The 21,050-nt window shown below is 41.8% G+C and overlaps 1 protein-coding gene across 1 annotated transcript in view; it reads left to right on the top strand.

The window, feature by feature from the left end:
• The window catches only part of LOC126235869 (signal recognition particle subunit SRP68), an 85,155-nt gene that overhangs the window by 33,646 nt on the left and 30,459 nt on the right, over window positions 1–21,050 (top strand). The window contains exons 4-5 of the mRNA XM_049944773.1: window positions 5,194–5,350; window positions 17,279–17,400. Of these exons, the coding sequence (XP_049800730.1) occupies window positions 5,194–5,350; window positions 17,279–17,400 (279 nt within the window). The remainder of the gene's footprint in view (window positions 1–5,193; window positions 5,351–17,278; window positions 17,401–21,050) is intronic.

The following is a 21,050-nucleotide window of genomic DNA, read 5'->3' on the forward strand; positions in this document are numbered from 1 at the left end:
TCCTAAAGAGTTCCCACTAATGTGTTACTGTTTTCTGATCTTGTATTTCCTAGGAAACCTTCAACGACATTCTTAAAAGAATGCCAGACTGCAAGTTCTGACTGACTTAATTTTTCTTCGAAGTTCTTATCACACATTAAATTTATGATTTGAGGCCCAATAAAAATCCCCTCTTTCAATTTGGTGTCACATAGATACATGAAACCATTAGCATTTTTGTCCATTCTTGTGACAAAATTCTTCATAAGGCCAAGCTTAATATACAGTGGGGGAAGGAAAACATTTTGAGAATCCACCAAAGGTACATATTTCACATTCTCTCTCTCTGGAGCCAATTTGTCTCGTGGTGGCCACTGTTTAACTGTATGATGTTTATCAGTTGCATGGCTGTCTCAAAGACAAAGGAAACAGCAGTACTTTGTGAAACTAATTTGGAGACCAGTTAGTAAACCAATCACCTTAAGATCACTACATATTTTCCAATTTTTTTTCCTTATACATAATAGCTTCAAGTATCTCTGACAAATTTACATAGTTCTCTTTCATAGTCACAGAGTACCCTACAGGTACAGATGGAAATGTATTACCATTATGCAATAGTAGAGCCTTCAGACTTGTCTTGGAAGCGCCAATAAACAAGTGCCACTCAGCAGCATCATATGGTATGTTGTAACTGTTTCATTAATCCTACTACATCACTACAAGCACAAATGTTGCCCACCATATGGTAATATGTCATCAGATCTTGATTACGTTGCCTAAAGTGAGTAATTCTTGTTTCTTCATCAAGTAAGTTCCATTCCTTAAGACGTAAAGATAAAATTCCTGCATACTCCTGTATAAGTATAAATCATGAACTAGGTCATTCAAGTCTGCTTGTGTTATTAAATATGGTCTATGTTCTGGAAAGTGCTCCTCTTCACTTGATTGACATTGTGCTCCCACAGCATTTGTAGATTCATGATCAGAGTTGGGAACTTCTTTCCACACTAGTGGAGTAGTTGGAACTGGCAGGTATTCACTGTGGGGAACAGGTCTAATTGCTGGGGGCTGGTTAGGGTACTTAATAATCTTCTTATTCTTTGATGAAAAGCCAGTTACATTAGTCGAACAGAAGTAGCAATCATCAATATGATTTTGAGGCACTCGCCAAATCAATGGTATGCCAAATGGTAAGTGCTCTTTTTTCCTTACAGCCATTGTGTTAGTTGAGAATTGCACCTAGTGCAAGTTATGTGAGGTGCCCAATCTTTATCTTGATCTCCCAGTTGGCATTTGAAGAATAAATGATGACATCTTCAGTAAGTTAGAAATTGTTCGTCTTTGTTTCCTTGTCATGAATTCACCACATATACAACCAAATAAATCGGGATGGTTTGTATGTCCACATTTTGATTTCTTCATGTTGTATTTTCAATGCCTACAAAACACTTTTTTGTCGAATGAACTTAGCCAGATCAATTCCTGAAAAAGAAAAGAAAAATTCGAAGACTTGAGATAATATAAAAGGAAGAGTAAGCAAATGTTTGTGACTGGAGGTTTTAAATACACTATGTAAAATACACTCATGTTACATATTACATTTAAAAAGTAGTTAACATTAAAGTTAAGAACAAAAAAGGTCACTGCATTAATTTTTATCACACTCCTTTCAAACACTAAGACTTAAAAATTACACAGTAAATTCAGCTATGTTGTACAACTTGCAGGTCATAACTTTTAATTTTGACATGATGGACACTTTCTGATTCCACATTTTATGTCACATTGAAATATAGAATTAAGTTTTTTATGTACTTTGTCTGTACCAAAACCACTGGTGACCCACTAGTGTAATGCTAAAAAGCATCTTGGAACATTACAATAATGCTACATATTAAGTGACTTCCAGCCCGGTATCAAAAGAGGTCAAAGTGCCATGTCAGCAATAGCACAGTTTGTCCATCATGTACGTGAGAAAATAATTGAAAAGTCCCAAACAGTAGGAGTATCCCTGTACATTTCCAAAGGTTTTGATACAGTACATCATGATACTCTCTTATCAAAAATTGTGATGGATGGTGTCACTGGAAAACTCATACAATTGCTAGAAACATATTTAAAAGGCAGACAATGGCGTGCAGAAGTTATATATGATGGTGGAGAAGTACTGAAAGGAGAAATACGCATTTTGGAGTTCCTCAGGGCTCCATTTTTTTAATATATTATGTAAATGATTTCCCAAGTTCTCTAGATAATTAGCACATGATCATACATATGCCAGTGACATGCATGGCATCTGTTATACAGACAGTGAGCCCAGTCTTATTGAAGAGATTCAGAACTTTATTGAAAAGGCAACAGCAAGAGCTAGCAAATGTTCTACAATGGATGTGCAGTTACACAGGAATGTAAAATACCAAATTATGAAGGCCAGAATCAGTGAGATTTCAATTGCCAATCACGTCTCCGAAAAAAGGAATGCTGATTCCAGTTAGCGAGACAGTTGTTGATGGGGATCCCAAACGATATGTGCAGATTGCTCAATAGTTTGTCATTTTGTGTGAGACTCCACGTTGAAGAACGTAGTTCCAGCTGAGTGGAAGAATGTAATAGAGATGGATAGTTGAAGTTTCAGTATAAAGTATTGGACTGTCCTATGGCAGAATGCTTGGTTTACTCCAGAAAGACTAAACAACCTGCTGACATCTGTGAAATATTAAATCTTTAGCAGAGAAGCCCTGCATTGCCCAGGTATTTATCTATAGCTATGTCCAAAACTTCATACCTGTGGAATTTATTTTTTTCCTTATAAAGCTTCATAGTACATCCAGTAGCATTCAAAATGAAAGCAACAAACCACTGTTTCTCTGTCCTGTGTGTAATTCATGACATAATCATACAAACTCTCAACAGATGTCTGTACAATCATGTTATGCATAGAAGATTGCATTCCAGACAATTGACAATCTCACTAACTGTGATGTAAGGGCACCTACCAAATGGGGTAATGTTTGCCGGGTAGCCCCACATCCCCATCGCTCTGTACACAGTCACAGATGGTGCACCATGGCATAGGGAAGGCATCTGCCAGACTCTCTGTGGTGGAAGACTGTAGGAAGAATGGAAGCAAAACAATTGGAAACCGTTGTAGCCCGATGGCTTAATGTGAATCGTTCTATTGTTTCTCAAATGTGGCGACAGTTTATAGAGACCAAAACTGTATCCAAAAAACCAGGGTCAACCATGTGTGACATCAGAAAAAGAGGAATGTTATTTGGCTGTAAGGGCATGATGGTACTGCCTTAGTACCGCGTGGCAACTGGCATCTGACCTCGCAGCATCCACTGAACGTGTTGTATCGAGGCTAATGGTGTATAGAAGGCTTCAGCAGAGTGGCCTTTATTGTTGGAGACCTGCTGTATGTGTACCTCTGATGCGTCTTCACAGGAGGGAGCGTCTAGGGTGGAGTTGTCAACATGCCACATGACGGTCGAACAGTGGGCCGATGTTCTTTTCATAGATGAGTCCCAGTTTTGTCTGGAGAGAAAGTGTCCATGTGTTTGCATCTGGAGGGAGCGTGTAACATTATTTTGGGACCCAAACATTGTGGAAAGAGAGAGGTATCAAGGAGGATCCCTAAATGGAGTGGGCAGAGATTATGTTGACTACTCAAATACTTCTTCATGAAATTGTGTGGGTGAATCGGCAAGGTTTAACTGCTATCAGGTATCATGACAACATCTTGGGATCTCATGAGCAGTTGTTATGAGGTGCTGTGGGCCCAGACTTCTTATTGATGGACAATAACGCTCGACCTCATAGGGCACTGGTGATTGATGTTTTCTTGGAAATGGAAGATAATGCACCCATGGTGTGGCCTACTCACTCTCCAAATTTGAATCCTATAGAGTATATCTGATATGCAGTAAGGAGACGGGATGCTTCATGTCAGCATCCACCAACCACTCTCCAAGACTTGCATGCATCTCTGCAAGAAGAATGAGCATTACTACCAAAGGTGGTTACACTCCTTACTGAGTGCATTAATCAGTTGTCAGAATGTGTGTGCAAATCTGTTAAGTTGGAGAAAATGAAAAGCATTTTTGTCAACAATTATGCATGTTACAGTTGTTTATGTTTTGTATTCTTTATATTGTGTGCCCCCCCCCCCCTGCCCCCCCAAGCATCACATTCCAGACAAGTGTAACCCATAACCCCAGATCTTTGCATGGTAGAGTAATTACAGTGTATACATACGTGAAGACAGTGTTTGCGCACACATTAGCTGAGACAGACGGAAAACCACTTAAAAACCATCCACACTGTAATGCACACTGCCCCTCATTAATTGTCATATTGATTTCAGCCTAAACTTCAGTAGTTTGGTTGCTCATCGTTTTGTGTTTGTGTGTTCATGCACATGCACATGCATTTGTTACTGCGCTAGGAAATGAAAATGACTGTATTATCTAAAATAATGTGCTACTTATTTTACTCACCAAGTGGCAGCAGGAGTAGATTTTTTTGTCTATCCAATTACTTTATATCATCAAAAAATGGATTGTTTTTGTTGTCGTATTAGCCCAACATATTTTGATTTGGTTCTCTTTATTGTGCTGTGATTGTTGCATGGATTTGTCATTTATATCTTTATACACTTGGTTCTTGGAAATATATTGAAATTGATATTTAAAAATGGATATATTGTAAATATTAGTTGGATAATATAACAACTACTTTCGATCCTGTTGAGGCAGGAAGAACTGATTGGTGTTATGTGGCATATGCATCAGACTAGTAGGGCCTCATTTCTGTCCCTCTAAATGACTGTTGCCCATTGATTTGAAAATGCTATTAAAACTAAGCAAACATTTTTGCTGTGTTACATTATTGTATGTAGCAGCTGTACATTTATTTTAGCCGTATTTAAGGCAAAAGGTTTGTGCTATGGTGTGGCAATGTAAGGAGAACATCTGCCTGATAAAAAATCATGTTTTTTTCTTTGTATTTAATACATATATTGATTCAATCATTCTTGTACTCACTCTTGACGACAACAGAGTTTGTTTTGGAGGCAAGATGTATTTGCAAATTATAAAATGGGCATTAATTTTTAATAAATTAGGTTTTTTAGAATTATATATACTTTGTATAATTTTTTAATAGTTTGAAAATTTTTACACATTAATAGGTTTGTTGTTGTTGTTGCAGGTACTTATGTATTCCACTGATGATGGCTGAAAGAGCATGGGGCTATGCAATGCAGCTGCGTCAAGAATCAAACACAGAACCAAGGAAAAAATTTCACCTTGTTTCTAGATTACGAAAGGCTGCAACATACGCACTGCAGCTTCAAAAACTTTGTGAGGTGAGTATGGTCTTATTTCTGTGTTTTCTGTATTGTTCATTGTTGCGGTATCATTTGCAGCTATTAAATATAAGTTTCCATTTTCTAATTTTTTGTTGTTGGTAATTGTGGTTTGGTTTGACGAAGCATTATCAAAAAAATACATGTGAATAATGCATTAAAATTCAGAGGGGTCCAGTCAGTTTGTCATTTGCATTTTGTGCTGTATATTGGTAATGAATAATGTACTAGACAAGGCTGTTCCAATGCACCTACAAGTGTTGCTCTGCTCACCATCCACGGGCAGGTGCAGGTACAGTGTGTTAACTGTAAGACGGCAGAGTTGTGAGCGGAGTGCGGGGAGAGGACGAAGCAAGCATTGGCTGGCGAGGGGAGAGGAGCCGTTGCGGGGGGGGGGGGGGGGGGGGGAGACAAGGCACACCTACCAGTTGCAGTGCTGGCACTACAAATTGCGCGTCATACTTACACGAAAGCAGACGAAACGCTTGGAAGTAAAACTCGCTTTAAATGTTGTTCGTAAACGAAACTGAAATCGTCTTGTACATTAAAATCTATTTCCCCCTAAGGTAAGTCTTTCCGCCCCCGGGATTGGAATGACTCCTTACCCTCTCCCTTAAAACCCACATCCTTTCGTCTTTCCCTCTCCTTCCCTCTTTCCTGATGAGGCAACAGTTTGTTGCGAAAGCTTGAATTTTGTGTGTATGTTTGTGTTTGTTTGTGTGTCTGTCGACCTGCCAGCACTTTCATTTGGTAAGTCACATCTTCTTTGTTTTTAGATATATTTTTCCTACATGGAATGTTTCCCTACAACAAAGATGACGTGACTTACCGAACGAAAGCGCTGGCAGGTCGATAGACACACAAACAAACACAAACACACACACACAAAATTCAAGCTTTTGCAACAAACTGTTGCCTCATCAGGAAAGAGGGGAAGGAGAGGGAAAGACGAAAGGATGTGGGTTTTAAGGGAGAGGGTAAGGAGTCATTCCAATCCCGGGAGCGGAAAGACTTACCTTAGGGGGGAAAAAAGGACAGGTATACACTCGCACACACACACATATCCATCCACACATATACAGACACAAGCAGACATATTTAACGACCAATATGTCTGCTTGTGTCTGCATATGTGTGGATGGATATGTGTGTGTGTGCGAGTGTATACCTGTCCTTTTTTCCCCCTAAGGTAAGTCTTTCCGCTCCCGGGATTGGAATGACTCCTTACCCTCTCCCTTAAAACCCACATCCTTTCGTCTTTCCCTCTCCTTCCCCTCTTTCCTGATGAGGCAACAGTTTGTTGCAAAAGCTTGAATTTTGTGTGTGTGTTTGTGTTTGTTTGTGTGTCTATCGACCTGCCAGCGCTTTCGTTCGGTAAGTCACATCATCTTTGTTTTATACATTTATATATATATATTCCTACGTGGAATGTTTCCCTATATATATATATATATATATATAGAGAGAGAGAGAGAGAGAGAGAGAGAGAGAGAGAGAGAGAGAGGGAGGGAAACATTCCCACGTGTATATATATATATATATATATATATATATATATATATATAGAGAGAGAGAGAGAGAGAGAGAGAGAGAGAGAGAGAGAGAGGGAGGGAGGGAAACATTCCTCGTGGGAAAAATATATCTAAAAACAAAGATGATGTGACTTACCAAACGAAAGTGCTGGCACGTCGATAGACACACAAACATACACACAAAATTCAAGCTTTCGCAACAAACTGTTGCCTCATCAGGAAAGAGGGAAGGAGAGGGAAAGACGAAAGGATGTGGGTTTTAAGGGAGGGGGTAAGGAGTCATTCCAATCCCGGGAGCGGAAAGACTTACCTTAGGGGGAAAAAAGGACAGGTATACACTCGCACACACACACATATCCATCGACACATATACAGACACAAGCAGACATATTTAAAGACAAAGAGTTTGGGCAGAGATGTCAGTCGAGGCAGAAGTGCAGAGCAAAGATGTTGTTGAATGACAGGTGAGGTATGAGTGGCGGCAACTTGAAATTAGCGGAGATTGAGGCCTGGTGGATAACGGGAAGAGAGGATATATTGAAGAGCAAGTTCCCATCTCCGGAGTTCGGATAGGTTGGTGTTGGTGGGAAGTATCCAGATAACCCGGACGGTGTAACACTGCGCCAAGATGTGCTGGCCGTGCACCAAGGCATGTTTAGCCACAGGGTGATCCTCATTACCAACAAACACTGTCTGCCTGTGTCCATTCATGCGAATGGACAGTTTGTTGCTGGTCATTCCCACATAGAATGCATCACAGTGTAGGCAGGTCAGTTGGTAGATCACGTGGGTGCTTTCACACGTGGCTCTGCCTTTCATCGTGTACACCTTCCAGGTTACAGGACTGGTGTAGGTGGTGGTGGGAGGGTGCATGGGACAGGTTTTACACCGGGGGCGGTTACAAGGGTAGGAGCCGGAGGGTAGGGAAGGTGGTTTGGGGATTTCATAGGGATGAACTAAGAGGTTACGAAGGTTAGGTGGACGGCGGAAAGACACTCTTGGTGGAGTGGGGAGGATTTCATGAAGGATGGATCTCATTTCAGGGCAGGATTTGAGGAAGTCGTGTCCCTGCTGGAGAGCCACATTCAGAATCTGATCCATCCCGGAAAATATCCTGTCACAAGTGGGACACTTTTGTGGTTCTTATGTGGGAGGTTCTGGGTTTGAGAGGATGAGGAAGTGGCTCTGCTTATTTGCTTCTGTACCAGGTCGGGAGGGTAGTTGCGGGATGCAAAAGCTGTTGTCAGGTTGTTGGTGTAATGGTTCAGGGATTCCGGACTGGAGCAGATTCGTTTGCCACGAAGACCCAGGCTGTAGGGAAGGGACCGTTTGATGTGGAATGGGTGGCAGCTGTCGTAATGAAGGTACTGTTGCTTGTTGGTGGGTTTGATGTGGACGGACGTGTGAAGCTGGCCATTGGACAGGTGGAGGTCAACATCAAGGAAAGTGGCATGGGATTTGGAGTAGGGCCAGGTGAATCTGATGGAACCAAAGGAGTTGAGGTTGGAGAGGAAATTCTGGAGTTCTTCTTCACTGTGAGTCCAGATCATGAAGATGTCATCAAGAAATCTGTACCAAACTTTGGGTTGGCAGGCCTGGGTAACCAAGAAGGCTTCCTCTAAGCGACCCATGAATAGGTTGGCGTATGAGGGGGCCATCCTGGTACCCATGGCTGTTCCCTTTAATTGTTGGTATGTCTGGCCTTCAAAAGTGAAGAAGTTGTGGGTCAGGATGAAGCTGGCTAAGGTAATGAGGAAAGAGGTTTTAGGTAGGGTGGCAGGTGATCGGCGTGAAAGGAAGTGCTCCATCGCAGCGAGGCCCTGGACGTGCGGGATATTTGTGTATAAGGAAGTGGCATCAATGGTTACAAGGATGGTTTCCGGGGGTAACGGATTGGGTAAGGATTCCAGGCGTTCGAGGAAGTGGTTGGTGTCTTTGATGAAGGATGGGAGACTGCATGTAATGGGTTCAAGGTGTTGATCTACGTAGGCGGAGATACGTTCTGTGGGGGCTTGGTAACCAGCTACAATGGGGCGGCCGGGATGATTGGGTTTGTGAATTTTAGGAAGAAGGTAGGGGTGCGGGGTGTCGGTGGGGTCAGGAGGTTGATGGAGTCAGGTGAAAGGTTTTGTAGGGGGCCTAAGGTTCTGAGGATTCCTCGAAGCTCTGCCTGGACATCAGGAATGGGATTACCTTGGCAAACTTTGTATGTGGTGTTGTCTGAAAGCTGACGCAGTCCCTCAGCCACATACTCCCGACGATCAAGTACCACGGTCGTGGAACCCTTGTCCGCCGGAAGGATGACGATGGACCGGTCAGCCTTCAGATCACGGATAGCCTGGGCTTCAGCAGTGGTGATGTTGGGAGTAGGATTAAGGTTTTTTAAGAAGGATTGAGAGGCAAGGCTGGAAGTCAGAAATTCCTGGAAGGTTTGGAGAGGGTGATTTTGAGGAAGAGGAGGTGGGTCCCGCTGTGACGGAGGACGGAACTGTTCCAGGCAGGGTTCAATTTGGATAGTATCTTGGGGAGTTGGATCATTAGGAGTAGGGTTAGGATCATTTTTCTTCGTGGCAAAGTGATACTTCCAGCAGAGAGTACGAGTGTAGGACAGTAAATCTTTGACGAGGGCTGTTTGGCTGAATCTGGGGGTGGGGCTGAAGGTGAGGCCTTTGGATAGGACAGAGGTTTCGGATTGGGAGAGAGGTTTGGAGGAAAGGTTAACTACTGAATTAGGGTGTTGTGGTTCCAGATTGTGTTGATTGGAATTTTGAGGTTTTGGAGGGAGTGGAGCTGGAAGTGGGAGGTTGAGTAGATGGGAGAGACTGGGTTTGTGTGCAATGAGAGGAGGTTGAGGTTTGCTGGAAAGGTTGTGAAGGGTGAGTGAGTTGCCTTTCCGGAGGTGGGAAACCAGGAGATTGGATAGTTTTTTGAGGTGAAGGGTGGCATGCTGTTCTAATTTGCGGTTGGCCTGTAGGAGGATGCTCTGAACAGCCGGTTCATACTGTAGTATGAATGTGTTTCGAAATAATACAGTAACCAGTGGTGTTTCCATACAAAGCAATGCGGTAGCAAGGAAAAATGAAATGTAAGGTAATTCGGACGAAATAGGGGGCTCCTTCAAAGTGATCGCGAACAAAATATCTGAAATGGAAACTCCCCTTTTCTTTCCAGGCGTTTGTGGTGATACGCCAGGATGATTCTTGGATACTGTTATAATCTTCCAATGCTACGCATGCTTTGTCCTGTGTATGTAGCAGCTCTCACTGAAGATTTGTAAATGGGGTGAAGCATTTTTTCCTGCTCCCTTTCCCTTTCGCAGCATTCAATCACACGCAGTATAATTTTGCGAGCATCACTACGTAATACTGGTTTCCTTCTAACCGTGGGCCTACCGGTAGGGGTTGTTGGTGACTCCCGAGATGGGCCAGCAACTGCCTCTTCACTCATTTTGATAATGTTTACCACAACTGCATAATAAAAACACGCAGAACAGTACAGTGCAAAACAATAATGAAGCAGATGACAATGGCTACCTTGTACAACACAGTCAGCTACGTAATGTTGGCAGCAGTCGAAACTGCGTGCCTACCGAAGCCTCCCGACATTTACCGACTTCTACCGATTCAGGACTAGGGAGAGGTCTGCCATCTAAAAGTTTACACACTGTAGTATAGCCCACTCACTAGATGGCCCTGTAGCAAGTGTTCTGCACATGTGTGACCACTTGGCCACCCCTACCCACAAGTGCTCAGCTGAGGCATACAGTCGCATAGACTGCAGCCAAGCTGCCTGACTGCATGTAGGCTACTTACCCATTGCACCTACCTGTGCCCAAGGACACCTTTCTGCCTGCGGGCACTCAAGTTGGAATAGCGTGCTCAAGACAGAGCAAAAGAAGTGCATGCCTTGAACGAACATTTGTACTAAGCGCATTGTGCCCTGTGGCAGACGCAGTCAGTAGTACTGGACAATTAGATCTGTGTTCACACAACAAACTGAGTGAAGTAATGGTAGTTGTGATGATAACTTCACAATAAGATAAGGCACTCAGTGGGCATGCGACATGAACTGATCTCAGTGTGGTAACTATTTGTGGCAGGAAAAGGCTAGCAGTGTCCATACACTTTTCTACAAAGCTAGTGAATGTTCTGCATTGTGTGTACAGTTACATGGCATGTTCAGTTGCAAAGTAATGAGAGTCCAGAACATGCCAGACACAACTAAAAAGAAATGCTAATTTCAGTTAAAAACAAAATTATTAGGAGAGTGAGCCCAAATTATAGCTATATACTGATCAACAATTTGATGAGTACAGAGGGTCACAGAAAGATAGCATTGTTTCAGCTTCCACTGTGTTTTCAGTACATTTCATGCCCAGTATTATTCGTGACCTACAAGCAGAACTGCTTAACTTACCACAGAAAATTATCCTTAACCTAGACTAAGCGTCTAGGGTAAATACATTAAGAACTGTTTCCAGTGTCAGCAATAATAAGCACACAGATGATGTGGTTTCCAGTGTAACGACTGTGCCTCAGAATAGAGCAGACGGGTTGTAGGCAATGAGAAGGGCACTTTGACATACTAGATAATTTGTTTTCTTAAAAAGGAAGAAATGACAATGAGAACCTTAATGGAGACTGGAATGACTAAACTGCTGAAATTGGGATGCGAGAGGTGCTGGCAGCATCCATAGAAGTGTCACTATACCAAACCGCCTCTACTGAGAGGAATGTGACAGTGCTAGAGAAAAAATTTCCGGAATTAAAATATGTGGAAGAATTAGAAAAGAAAGGTGGCAGTGAAAGACCAAATCATTTGATGTTCCTTGCAGGTAAATTGTGGTTCCCTTAATTTTTTGTCACCACACCTTCTGCATTTTTTACTATTAATTTGGAATGAAGGTTGCATTGATAGATTGGTTAATAAGCAGTCCAGCCAGCTACGTTAACCAAACATTTCAAATTCTTATTCAGAAGATAGTCTGTGAACACAGGTCACTTACATGTCACATACTTTGCATTGTCATTTCACTTGTATTATTATACAAAACACATATATTTTTATTACAAAGTTAATTATTGCTATTATTTGTGATTGATCACTGTTCCCTCTTTAATGCACAGCATATGTGCTCTTTGTGTCACCATTAGGATTTGAGCAAGTACTTTTTGACTCCACTCATTGTTGCAAACACATTCTTTGCTCACTGGACTTTCATTGGCTACTTTTCTACTACCTGATGACAGTCCTCTTACCTTCCTTTCGCACCTCATAGCAAATACTGCCAACATTGCTCTGCTAAGCACACTCAAAGATATTGACTATTACGAGAACATTAGATTGACAGTGTTTGTACAGAACTGAAGTATAGATAAAAATAACTAATTAAAAGTGGAAGATTGTGTTCAGAAACAGAAATATCTGTGGAAGTGCCAAAAAGAGCACTATGAGACACACTTACTGAAATTTTAGCAAAAAAAATCTTCATAATGATTTCGCTGTGTACTGTACCTAGGACAGACTATTTATTTTTAAGAAATGAGGTTTTTTTCCCTCTTCCAGAAATATCAATTTAAAAAAATATAGACTTTACACTGGTCAGACACTTTCCTGGTGGTTGTGAGAACAGCTCAGCATAATGTGGTGCTGTGTTGCATTCAGTGAACCCATAAACAAAGCAAGAGTTGGCCAACTTTTCATCGGTGTATCTATACTGCTATGTTGATACAACTAACACTACAGGAAAAACAAAAGTCGAGACAGAATCAAGCGGTGCTGAATGCTTGAGGGCAAAGAGTGAAGTGGACATTACTGTTGTCGACAGCATGTACAATGAGTGAATGGAACAAGTTTGTTTCCAAGAGGCTGCAAATGGGGGGAAACACAGTGACATAAGCAACTTTGACCCAGGGGAGATTGTTATGGCCTGTCACCTTTGAATCTTGGTAATACTGAAGCTTGTTGTCTGTTAGGATGCTACTGTCAAGAGCATCTACAGAATGTGTTTGAGGGATCATGAATACCTCAATAGGTGACAATGTGTTTGACATTCACACTACATCACAGAACATAGAAGTCAGATTTCCACTCTAATGCATGATAGTTGACAATCTGCGTCAGATCTAGTGGCAGAGTGCATTACTGTTGCAAACGTGGGTGTTGGAGCAAACTGTTCAGTGCATATTGTTGAACATTGGGCTCAGTAGCAGACAACCTAATTGTGTTCCCATGTTGACCCAATGACATAACCAAATGTGACTAAAGTGAGCACAGGCTCATGGAGATTAGACCATGGAGCAATGAAATCACATTTCTTGCTACACCATGTTGGTGGCTGTGACCTGATACTCTGTCATGCTGGCAAACAGTTGCTCGAAACATGTACCTCTCCATGGGTGCAGGCTGGTGGGAACAGTATTATAGTGTGAGGTACATTGACTTAGGCTTCCTTGGGACCTATGGTAGCAATTGAAAGCACCTTGACCACTGTGGACTGTGTGAACATTATTATTGACCACCAGCATCCCTTTATGGCTTATTTCTTTCTCAATGGTGATGGCATCTTCCAGCAGTATAACTGTCCATGTCACAAGGTTAGAGTGGTGCTACAGCGGTTTGAGGAGCATTGCAGCGAATTCACGTTGAAATTTGTTCAATCTAAAACTGATGGAGCACATCTGGGATAATATCGGAAGCTCCACTCCGACAAACCACTGGAATTGCATGATGTATTGTGTTTCAAAGATGAACCAACACACTATTAAGCTGGTGGTCATAATGTTTGGTCTCATCAGTGTGTTTTAATGCAGTACAGATACAGAGTTAAATGAGTGGTAAGAAACCTAGGAAACTCCTAGTACTCTATAATGTGCTACCCTTATACCTCGGTGTAGTTTGGTTCACACTGTAGGTACCTACAACCTCAAAGGTTGCTACATGCTAACATGGTGGATGCCTGATGAGTTGAAACTGTCAGCAACAGACAACTTCTAGATCCCCCTTCTAAACCACTGTTGTATTAAGTGTTCCAAATAGTATTGGACACGCGTGTGTGCGCGCGCATGTGCACGCGCGCGCATGTGCACGCGCGCGCGAGTGCGCACGCGCGCGAGTGCGCACGCGCGCGAGTGCGCACGCGCGCGCGTGCGCACGCGCGCGCGTGCGCACGCGCGCGCTTGCGCACGCGCGCGCGCGTGCGCGCACACACACACACACACACACACACACACACGGGAATAATTGCATGTCCTGTGTTAATGAATGAAGGAGTAAGCAGTACCTTGTTTACTTGTCATGACTTTGAAACACTTAAGAAATAATAATTAGATAAACACAAAACAGAAAAGTTGTGCATATTATTCAAGAGGTCTTATTTATTGTTTAATTGCTGTGAATATGTAAATCTTTATCTGAATACCAAATAGTACTGTCATTTTAAATCTCCTATGAAGTCTCAGAACAATGAGTGGAGACATGAGCAGCAGCTCTTTCTTAGTCTTGTATTACACTGTCGAAGTTCTTCGACAAATCTTTTTACAAAAGCTAGGACCACATTCTAACTGTGATGAAAGTACCACAGTACAATTTCAGAGATTCTGTATTTGACAGGTCTTCTACAGTGTAATACCGGCCTTAGGGCTGGGAGACATAGTGTTTCCAGTGTTCTGCCACAGCTCTTCAAGTGCTTGAGGATTATTTTCATACGCTTGACCAGACTACTTGCTCCTGAGGAAAAATATCACAAATAGAGAGATCAGATGATCTTCAGTGCCATATTTTACTACATTCGCTGACTGTCAACAAAAATTTCATACTGTGCCATGGTTTCTTGAAAATTGAGTTGTGTTGCCCCAAGTTTCAAAAAACTCACTGAGTTAGTTATATTTTGGTTACACTCTATAATATTTGCTCATGTTTATTTTAGATCTGTTATTCAGTGGTCATAGATGATGTCAGTGGCATACTGATGCAACAGTAGCCTTTTCGCAATCTCACCTTATGTATCTCCGTATCGTGACAGTCCAGATGTTAAGTCGTTTATAAGTTATATTGTAAGGAAAAGTTGAAAAGTTCACTGAGATTGTGTTGACACTGATCAAATTGTGTTTACATTATGCTGGCATATACAGTGTGAGTCACTAACTATTGTCACCAAGAATAACTCTGAAAGCATGATATGAGCTGAAAAGTTTGTGGGACAAAAGTTGCATGGGGCAATCCGGGCCATATTATGACGTTGGTTTTTTGTTGCTAGGTGAGGTCGCTTCAGAGATATGAAGGTCAACTTTGTTTTCTTAAATGGGATGCTATAGTTTGGTACTTATTTTCTGATAGCAGCTATCGAGATGAATCCAATTATGTGTAACGGTAAGGTCTTTGAAGGTCAACGAAGGTCAAAAAGGTGGCATGAACATCTATTTACAGAAGGTGTTCGAAGTGATGACCATTGGTATATATGCAGTGCAGCAATCTTGTTATCATGGATTGAGTGGTATTCCTTATCACATTGGCACTTATTGAAGCACATACTCTGACAATTCTCTCTCGCATATCTTCAGGTGTAGTTGGAACATCTTTATAAACAATGTCTGTCTTACGAATCCCCACAAGAAAAAATCCAGAGGCGTCAAGTCTGGCGAATGAGCCGGCCATGACACATCTACTCTGCATCCAATCCAATGATTTGGGAACTGTCTCTGCAACTCATTTCTAGCCAACAGCGAAATATGTGCCAGACACCCATTGTGTTGGTATCGAACTCGGTTCCTTGTTCCTAAAGGTATTTCTTCCAATAACAGACATAATGTTTCGTGCAGGAATGTGATGTACTTCCTAGCATTAAGACTTCTTTTGATGAAATAGGAACCTATAATTCTATCCTCCAGAATCCCACACCATACATTCACCGACCACGGTTTTTGGTGTGCAACTTGCCGCATCCGACATGGATTTTCAGATGCCCAATAATGCATGTTATGCAAATTAAAATTTCCATGGTTCATGAATGTAGCTTTGCCAGTACATAAAATCAAATTAATGAATGTGTCACCCCTCTGAATCTGAAGTTGAGCCCATCGGCAGAATTCAATGCAACACGTACAAGCCGTACTAGTTAATTCTTGGTGGAGACTGATATGGTAAGGCTGATATTTATGGCGATGCAGAACGTGAACAACACTACTCTGGCTCATGCCAGATTCCCCTGCGATTTTATGCGACCTAACACAAGGATCTCGAACCACAGTGGCAAGATTACCAATTTCCATTTCCTTGTTAGTAACTTTCCTTTGCCTGATATGTTTCCAATGCGTCAAAGATCCAGTTGTTCTCAATTTATTGTACATATATTTAAATGTATGAGGTGTAGGGTATGTTGAGGATATCTTTCAGCATATGTGTCTCTAGCTCTCACTGAATTTCGTTGGCATCTCCATAAATGAGGAGCATATCAACTTGTTATTTGAAGGAATACATCATTCACATTTGCTTGATTCGACGTTACTAGTCTTACCATTCCTATTAGTGTTGTATTGCAAAATCGTCGAATAGTGTTTACATGTCAATGGCACATTAGGTGGATACGCTGTACTCAATGAATATTTAGTATTTGCATGATATACGAGAGAGGATTGTCAGAGCATGTGCTTCGATAAGTGCCGAAGGAATACCACTCAATCCAAGATAAGAAGATTGCAGCACTGCATTAATACCAATTGTCATCACTTCGAACACATTCTGTAAATGGACATTCGTGCCACCTTCGTTGACCTTCAAAGCCCTTACTATTACAAATCATTGGATTCATCTTGATAGCCGCTATCAGAAAATAAGAACAAAACTATAGCATCCCATTTAAAAAAAAACAGAGTTGACCCTCATAGCTCTGAAGCAATCCCACCTAGCAACAGAAAACCAACCTCATATTATGGCCCCCGTACTTCCAAGCAACTTTTGTCCCACAAACTTTTCAGCTACTATCATACTTTCAGAGTTATTCTAGGTGGCAATAGTTAGTAACTCACCCTGTATATTGTGAAAATGTAAGTCAGGTGTCAACTTTATCTGTGAAATATTTTTATTTGTATAATTTTTTAAAAGAGCTTTGTTTGGTGTTCCCCATTCACATGGATAACTGAAATTTTGGGGTAGGACATTAAAGAATACTATATTTCTGATTTAAAATAGTGTGGAACACGTTAATATATTGTGAACAAGATTGCAGTTGTTTGGCAGGAATCTAAATTACTGAGTGAAATAGTCGCTACTCAGTTTCTGTGTTAGACATTTACTGTACATAATAAGAGAATTGTGATATTGCTTCACTTTACTTTATCATCAGATACAGTTAATTTATGTGATACAAAAGTTGTTATTTTTCTTTCAATTTATGCAGAATACCAGATGCGATGCACGCACTAAACTTGAAGCTCAGGCATATGTAGCGTGGATACATGGCAGTTTGCATTTTGAACTGCAACTGTGGAAGTCTGCAATGGAAAATCTTAAGAAAGCACAGTAAGTTTTCATGGAACGAAAATTGTTTGGATTACCACTTGAAAAATGTAATTTTTTTGTGGGCAATTAGAGCATTGAATATGCAGAAAATCCAATTTTAGCATTTGGTATTGAGACTGAATATTTGCATTGAACATTATATTGATGTGTAAAATACTTTTCCTTAGTAAGTATTACATTCGATGCCCACCACTTACTTTTCTTCATTTATTTGCTGAACTGTTTAATTTGTTAATAAAAGTAATTATAAAATTTGGTCGGTGTAAAAATAGAATATACATAGAAAATGTTACTATCACATTGGTTTAATAGTATTTGGTGGTGTCATTTGTTCTGAACTTAAATCATATCATGACACTCTGAAAAAGAAGTTAATGTGTGCTTATTTCTTTCATTTTTCCCATTTATCTTTCAACAACTATGTGTTATCAATGAACTTGATTTTTGTTTCATTCATACTTCCTCACTTACACAATTCTACATTATGTTCTGTTTGTCAGAATCAGTGTTGCTGATTGGAAACCTGAGACTTAATATGTATAGGACACTCTAAAAGTGCTCTCTCTCTCTCTCTCTCTCTCTCTCTGTGTGTGTGTGTGTGTGTGTGTGTGTGTGTGTGTGCGCGCGCGCTCATGAATGATAATAAAAATGTAGGTAAATCTAATTGTGGATACAAATAATGCAAAGTTTAGCATAGAATGAAAACGATATGAAGAGGGTGGATTGCTACGCAAAGCTTCAATCTTTAGCAGTCTTTTCATCATGCCTAACTGCAGTTCAGTGCATCCTCTATGTGCTGAGTAGCAATATATCCTTGTCACGCTATTGTTAATTGTGAATATGGCTGAAGAGACTGTCACATAACTTAAGTTGTATTTAGGGTAATAAGAACAGGCTTCAGTGTGTTTTATGTAAGAGGAACCACAAATATTTTGTGGTTCTTTGTGTCCTCTGGTGCACTTGGGATGAAAAATTAATAAATAAAAAGAACTGATACACCTGCTACACAAAAAAGGAAACAAAGGACATGCCAGTAGCTACATAAGCAACTCCCTGCTATAAAGGTAATGCCTATTGCACTGTTAGTGCTGTAAAAGCAGCAAGGTGAATAAATTTTTTTTTATGAAAGCTAAGTGGTTTCTGGAAAAATTTATGTTACAACAAATAAATCTGCAACTTTGAACTTCTCAGCTGAAGGACTAATATATGCAAGAAAAATTTAATAGTACAGGTTGTACATAAAGTCCGGGAACACGTTCAATTATTTATTGCACAAGAACCAAACATTGTGCAGTTGACAAACTGCCTATTGGCTTCTGTCTCGGGTTCTTCGGCCGACGTTCATGTAATGATTTTCCTGACGTTTCGCCAGCACGAGTGGCTGGCATTGTCAAAGCTTCACCCTCCATTGCCGGTGGTGAACTGGAGGCGAGCTCGCGGCCGCAGACTATATGTACCTGGCGCGCCAACGTCCGAGGGCTTCTCTGCGGTCATTTCCGGTGCGGTTCTCCTCTTGCTACCTGCGACGGTCGTTCGCTGCAGTACGGGAAGCCAGGATCCGTTTACCTTAAGGCTTTCCTCTTTCTTGTTGAAACTGTTCGCGTGTTTTTGGATTTCTACAGCTTCTCTGAACAAGCGCGTGTGATAGTGCTTCTCTACAGCCAGAACTTCCGTGTCGGCGAATTTTATAACGTGGTCGGTCTCATTCAGTGCGTGCTCTGCCACGGCCGATTTCTCCACCTGCCCCAACCTGCAATGTCGCTTATGCTCTTTGATCCTGGTGTTAATGGATCGTCCAGTCATTCCGACATAAACTTTTCCGCAAGTGCAAGGTATGCGGTATATTCCCGACATTGCAAGTGGGTCTCTTTTCTCCTTCGCCGATCTAAGACACTCTTTGATCTTCCTTGTCGGTTTGAAAATCGTCTTTACGCCATGTTTGCGCAATATACGGCCGATTCTGTCCGTCACTCTGGGAATGTATGGCAGAAAGGCCGTACCCGACATTTCTTTTTCTGGTTCCTTACTTCGCCGAGTGTTTGGCTCTGTTACACTTCTAATGTAATTTGTGGAGTACCCATTGCTCCTCAGAACAGTTTCCAGGTGTTGCATTTCTCGTTTGAGCCTCAACACCTCAAACGAGAAATGCAACACCTGGAAACTGTTCTGAGGAGCAATGGGTACTCCACAAATTACATTAGAAGTGTAACAGAGCCAAACACTCGGCGAAGTAAGGAACCAGAAAAAGAAATGTCGGGTACGGCCTTTCTGCCATACATTCCCAGAGTGACGGACAGAATCGGCCGTATATTGCGCAAACATGGCGTAAAGACGATTTTCAAACCGACAAGGAAGATCAAAGAGTGTCTTAGATCGGCGAAGGAGAAAAGAGACCCACTTGCAATGTCGGGAATATACCGCATACCTTGCACTTGCGGAAAAGTTTATGTCGGAATGACTGGACGATCCATTAACACCAGGATCAAAGAGCATAAGCGACATTGCAGGTTGGGGCAGGTGGAGAAATCGGCCGTGGCAGAGCACGCACTGAATGAGACCGACCACGTTATAAAATTCGCCGACACGGATGTTCTGGCTGTAGAGAAGCACTATCACACGCGCTTGTTCAGAGAAGCTGTAGAAATCCAAAAACACGCGAACAGTTTCAACAAGAAAGAGGAAAGCCTTAAGGTAAACGGATCCTGGCTTCCCGTACTGCAGCGAACGACCGTCGCAGGTAGCAAGAGGAGAACCGCACCGGAAATGACCGCAGAGAAGCCCTCGGACGTTGGCGCGCCAGGTACATATAGTCTGCGGCCGCGAGCTCGCCTCCAGTTCACCACCGGCAATGGAGGGTGAAGCTTTGACAATGCCAGCCACTCGTGCTGGCGAAACGTCAGGAAAATCATTACATGAACGTCGGCCGAAGAACCCGAGACAGAAGCCAATAGGCAGTTTGTCAACAAGTGGCCACGAAAGCCTTAACAAATTTGTATTGTGCAGTTATCATACATATGTCATTTTGAAGAGAAACCCTGAAAGTTTTTATTCACATATACTGCCACAGTGTAGTTTGGTAATTTGCCGATAGTCAGTGCTAGTCGCAAACATGGCGACTTCAGGTGTGGAGGGAGCTTTCTGTGTGTTGGCGTTAGACATAAACAAATGTGCTACAGCTGTTCAACAGATGTTTAGAACCAAGTATGGTAGGAAGCCACTGACAAGGAAGGCCATTTACCATTGGAACAACAAATTCGTTATGACAGATTGCTTGTACCCGGCAAAGAGAAGCGGACGTCCCAGCGTGAGTGAAGTGAATGCTGGGCACATATGTGAGACATTCATAAGGCGTCCAAAGAAATCGGTGCGTCATGCATCCCATGAACTTGAAATGGCTCCAATGACAGCGTGAAAAGTCCTGCAACAGAAGCTGTCTATGAAACCATTCAAATTGGTGCTAGTGAGTACCTGAACATGGAGCTGCCACATTGATGGATCAGCTGTGCTACAGAAAGCGGCATCTTTTTCATGAAATGGCCTCCCCAATCACCAGAGCTCACTCCATGTGACTTTTTTCTGTGGGGACACATTAAAGATCTGGTGTATATACCGCCTCTACCGTGTGATGTAGCAGAGCTCCAGGAGAGAAT

Source organism: Schistocerca nitens, chromosome 2, assembly GCF_023898315.1.
Source record: "Schistocerca nitens isolate TAMUIC-IGC-003100 chromosome 2, iqSchNite1.1, whole genome shotgun sequence".
Classification (NCBI taxonomy): Eukaryota; Metazoa; Arthropoda; class Insecta; order Orthoptera; family Acrididae; genus Schistocerca; species Schistocerca nitens.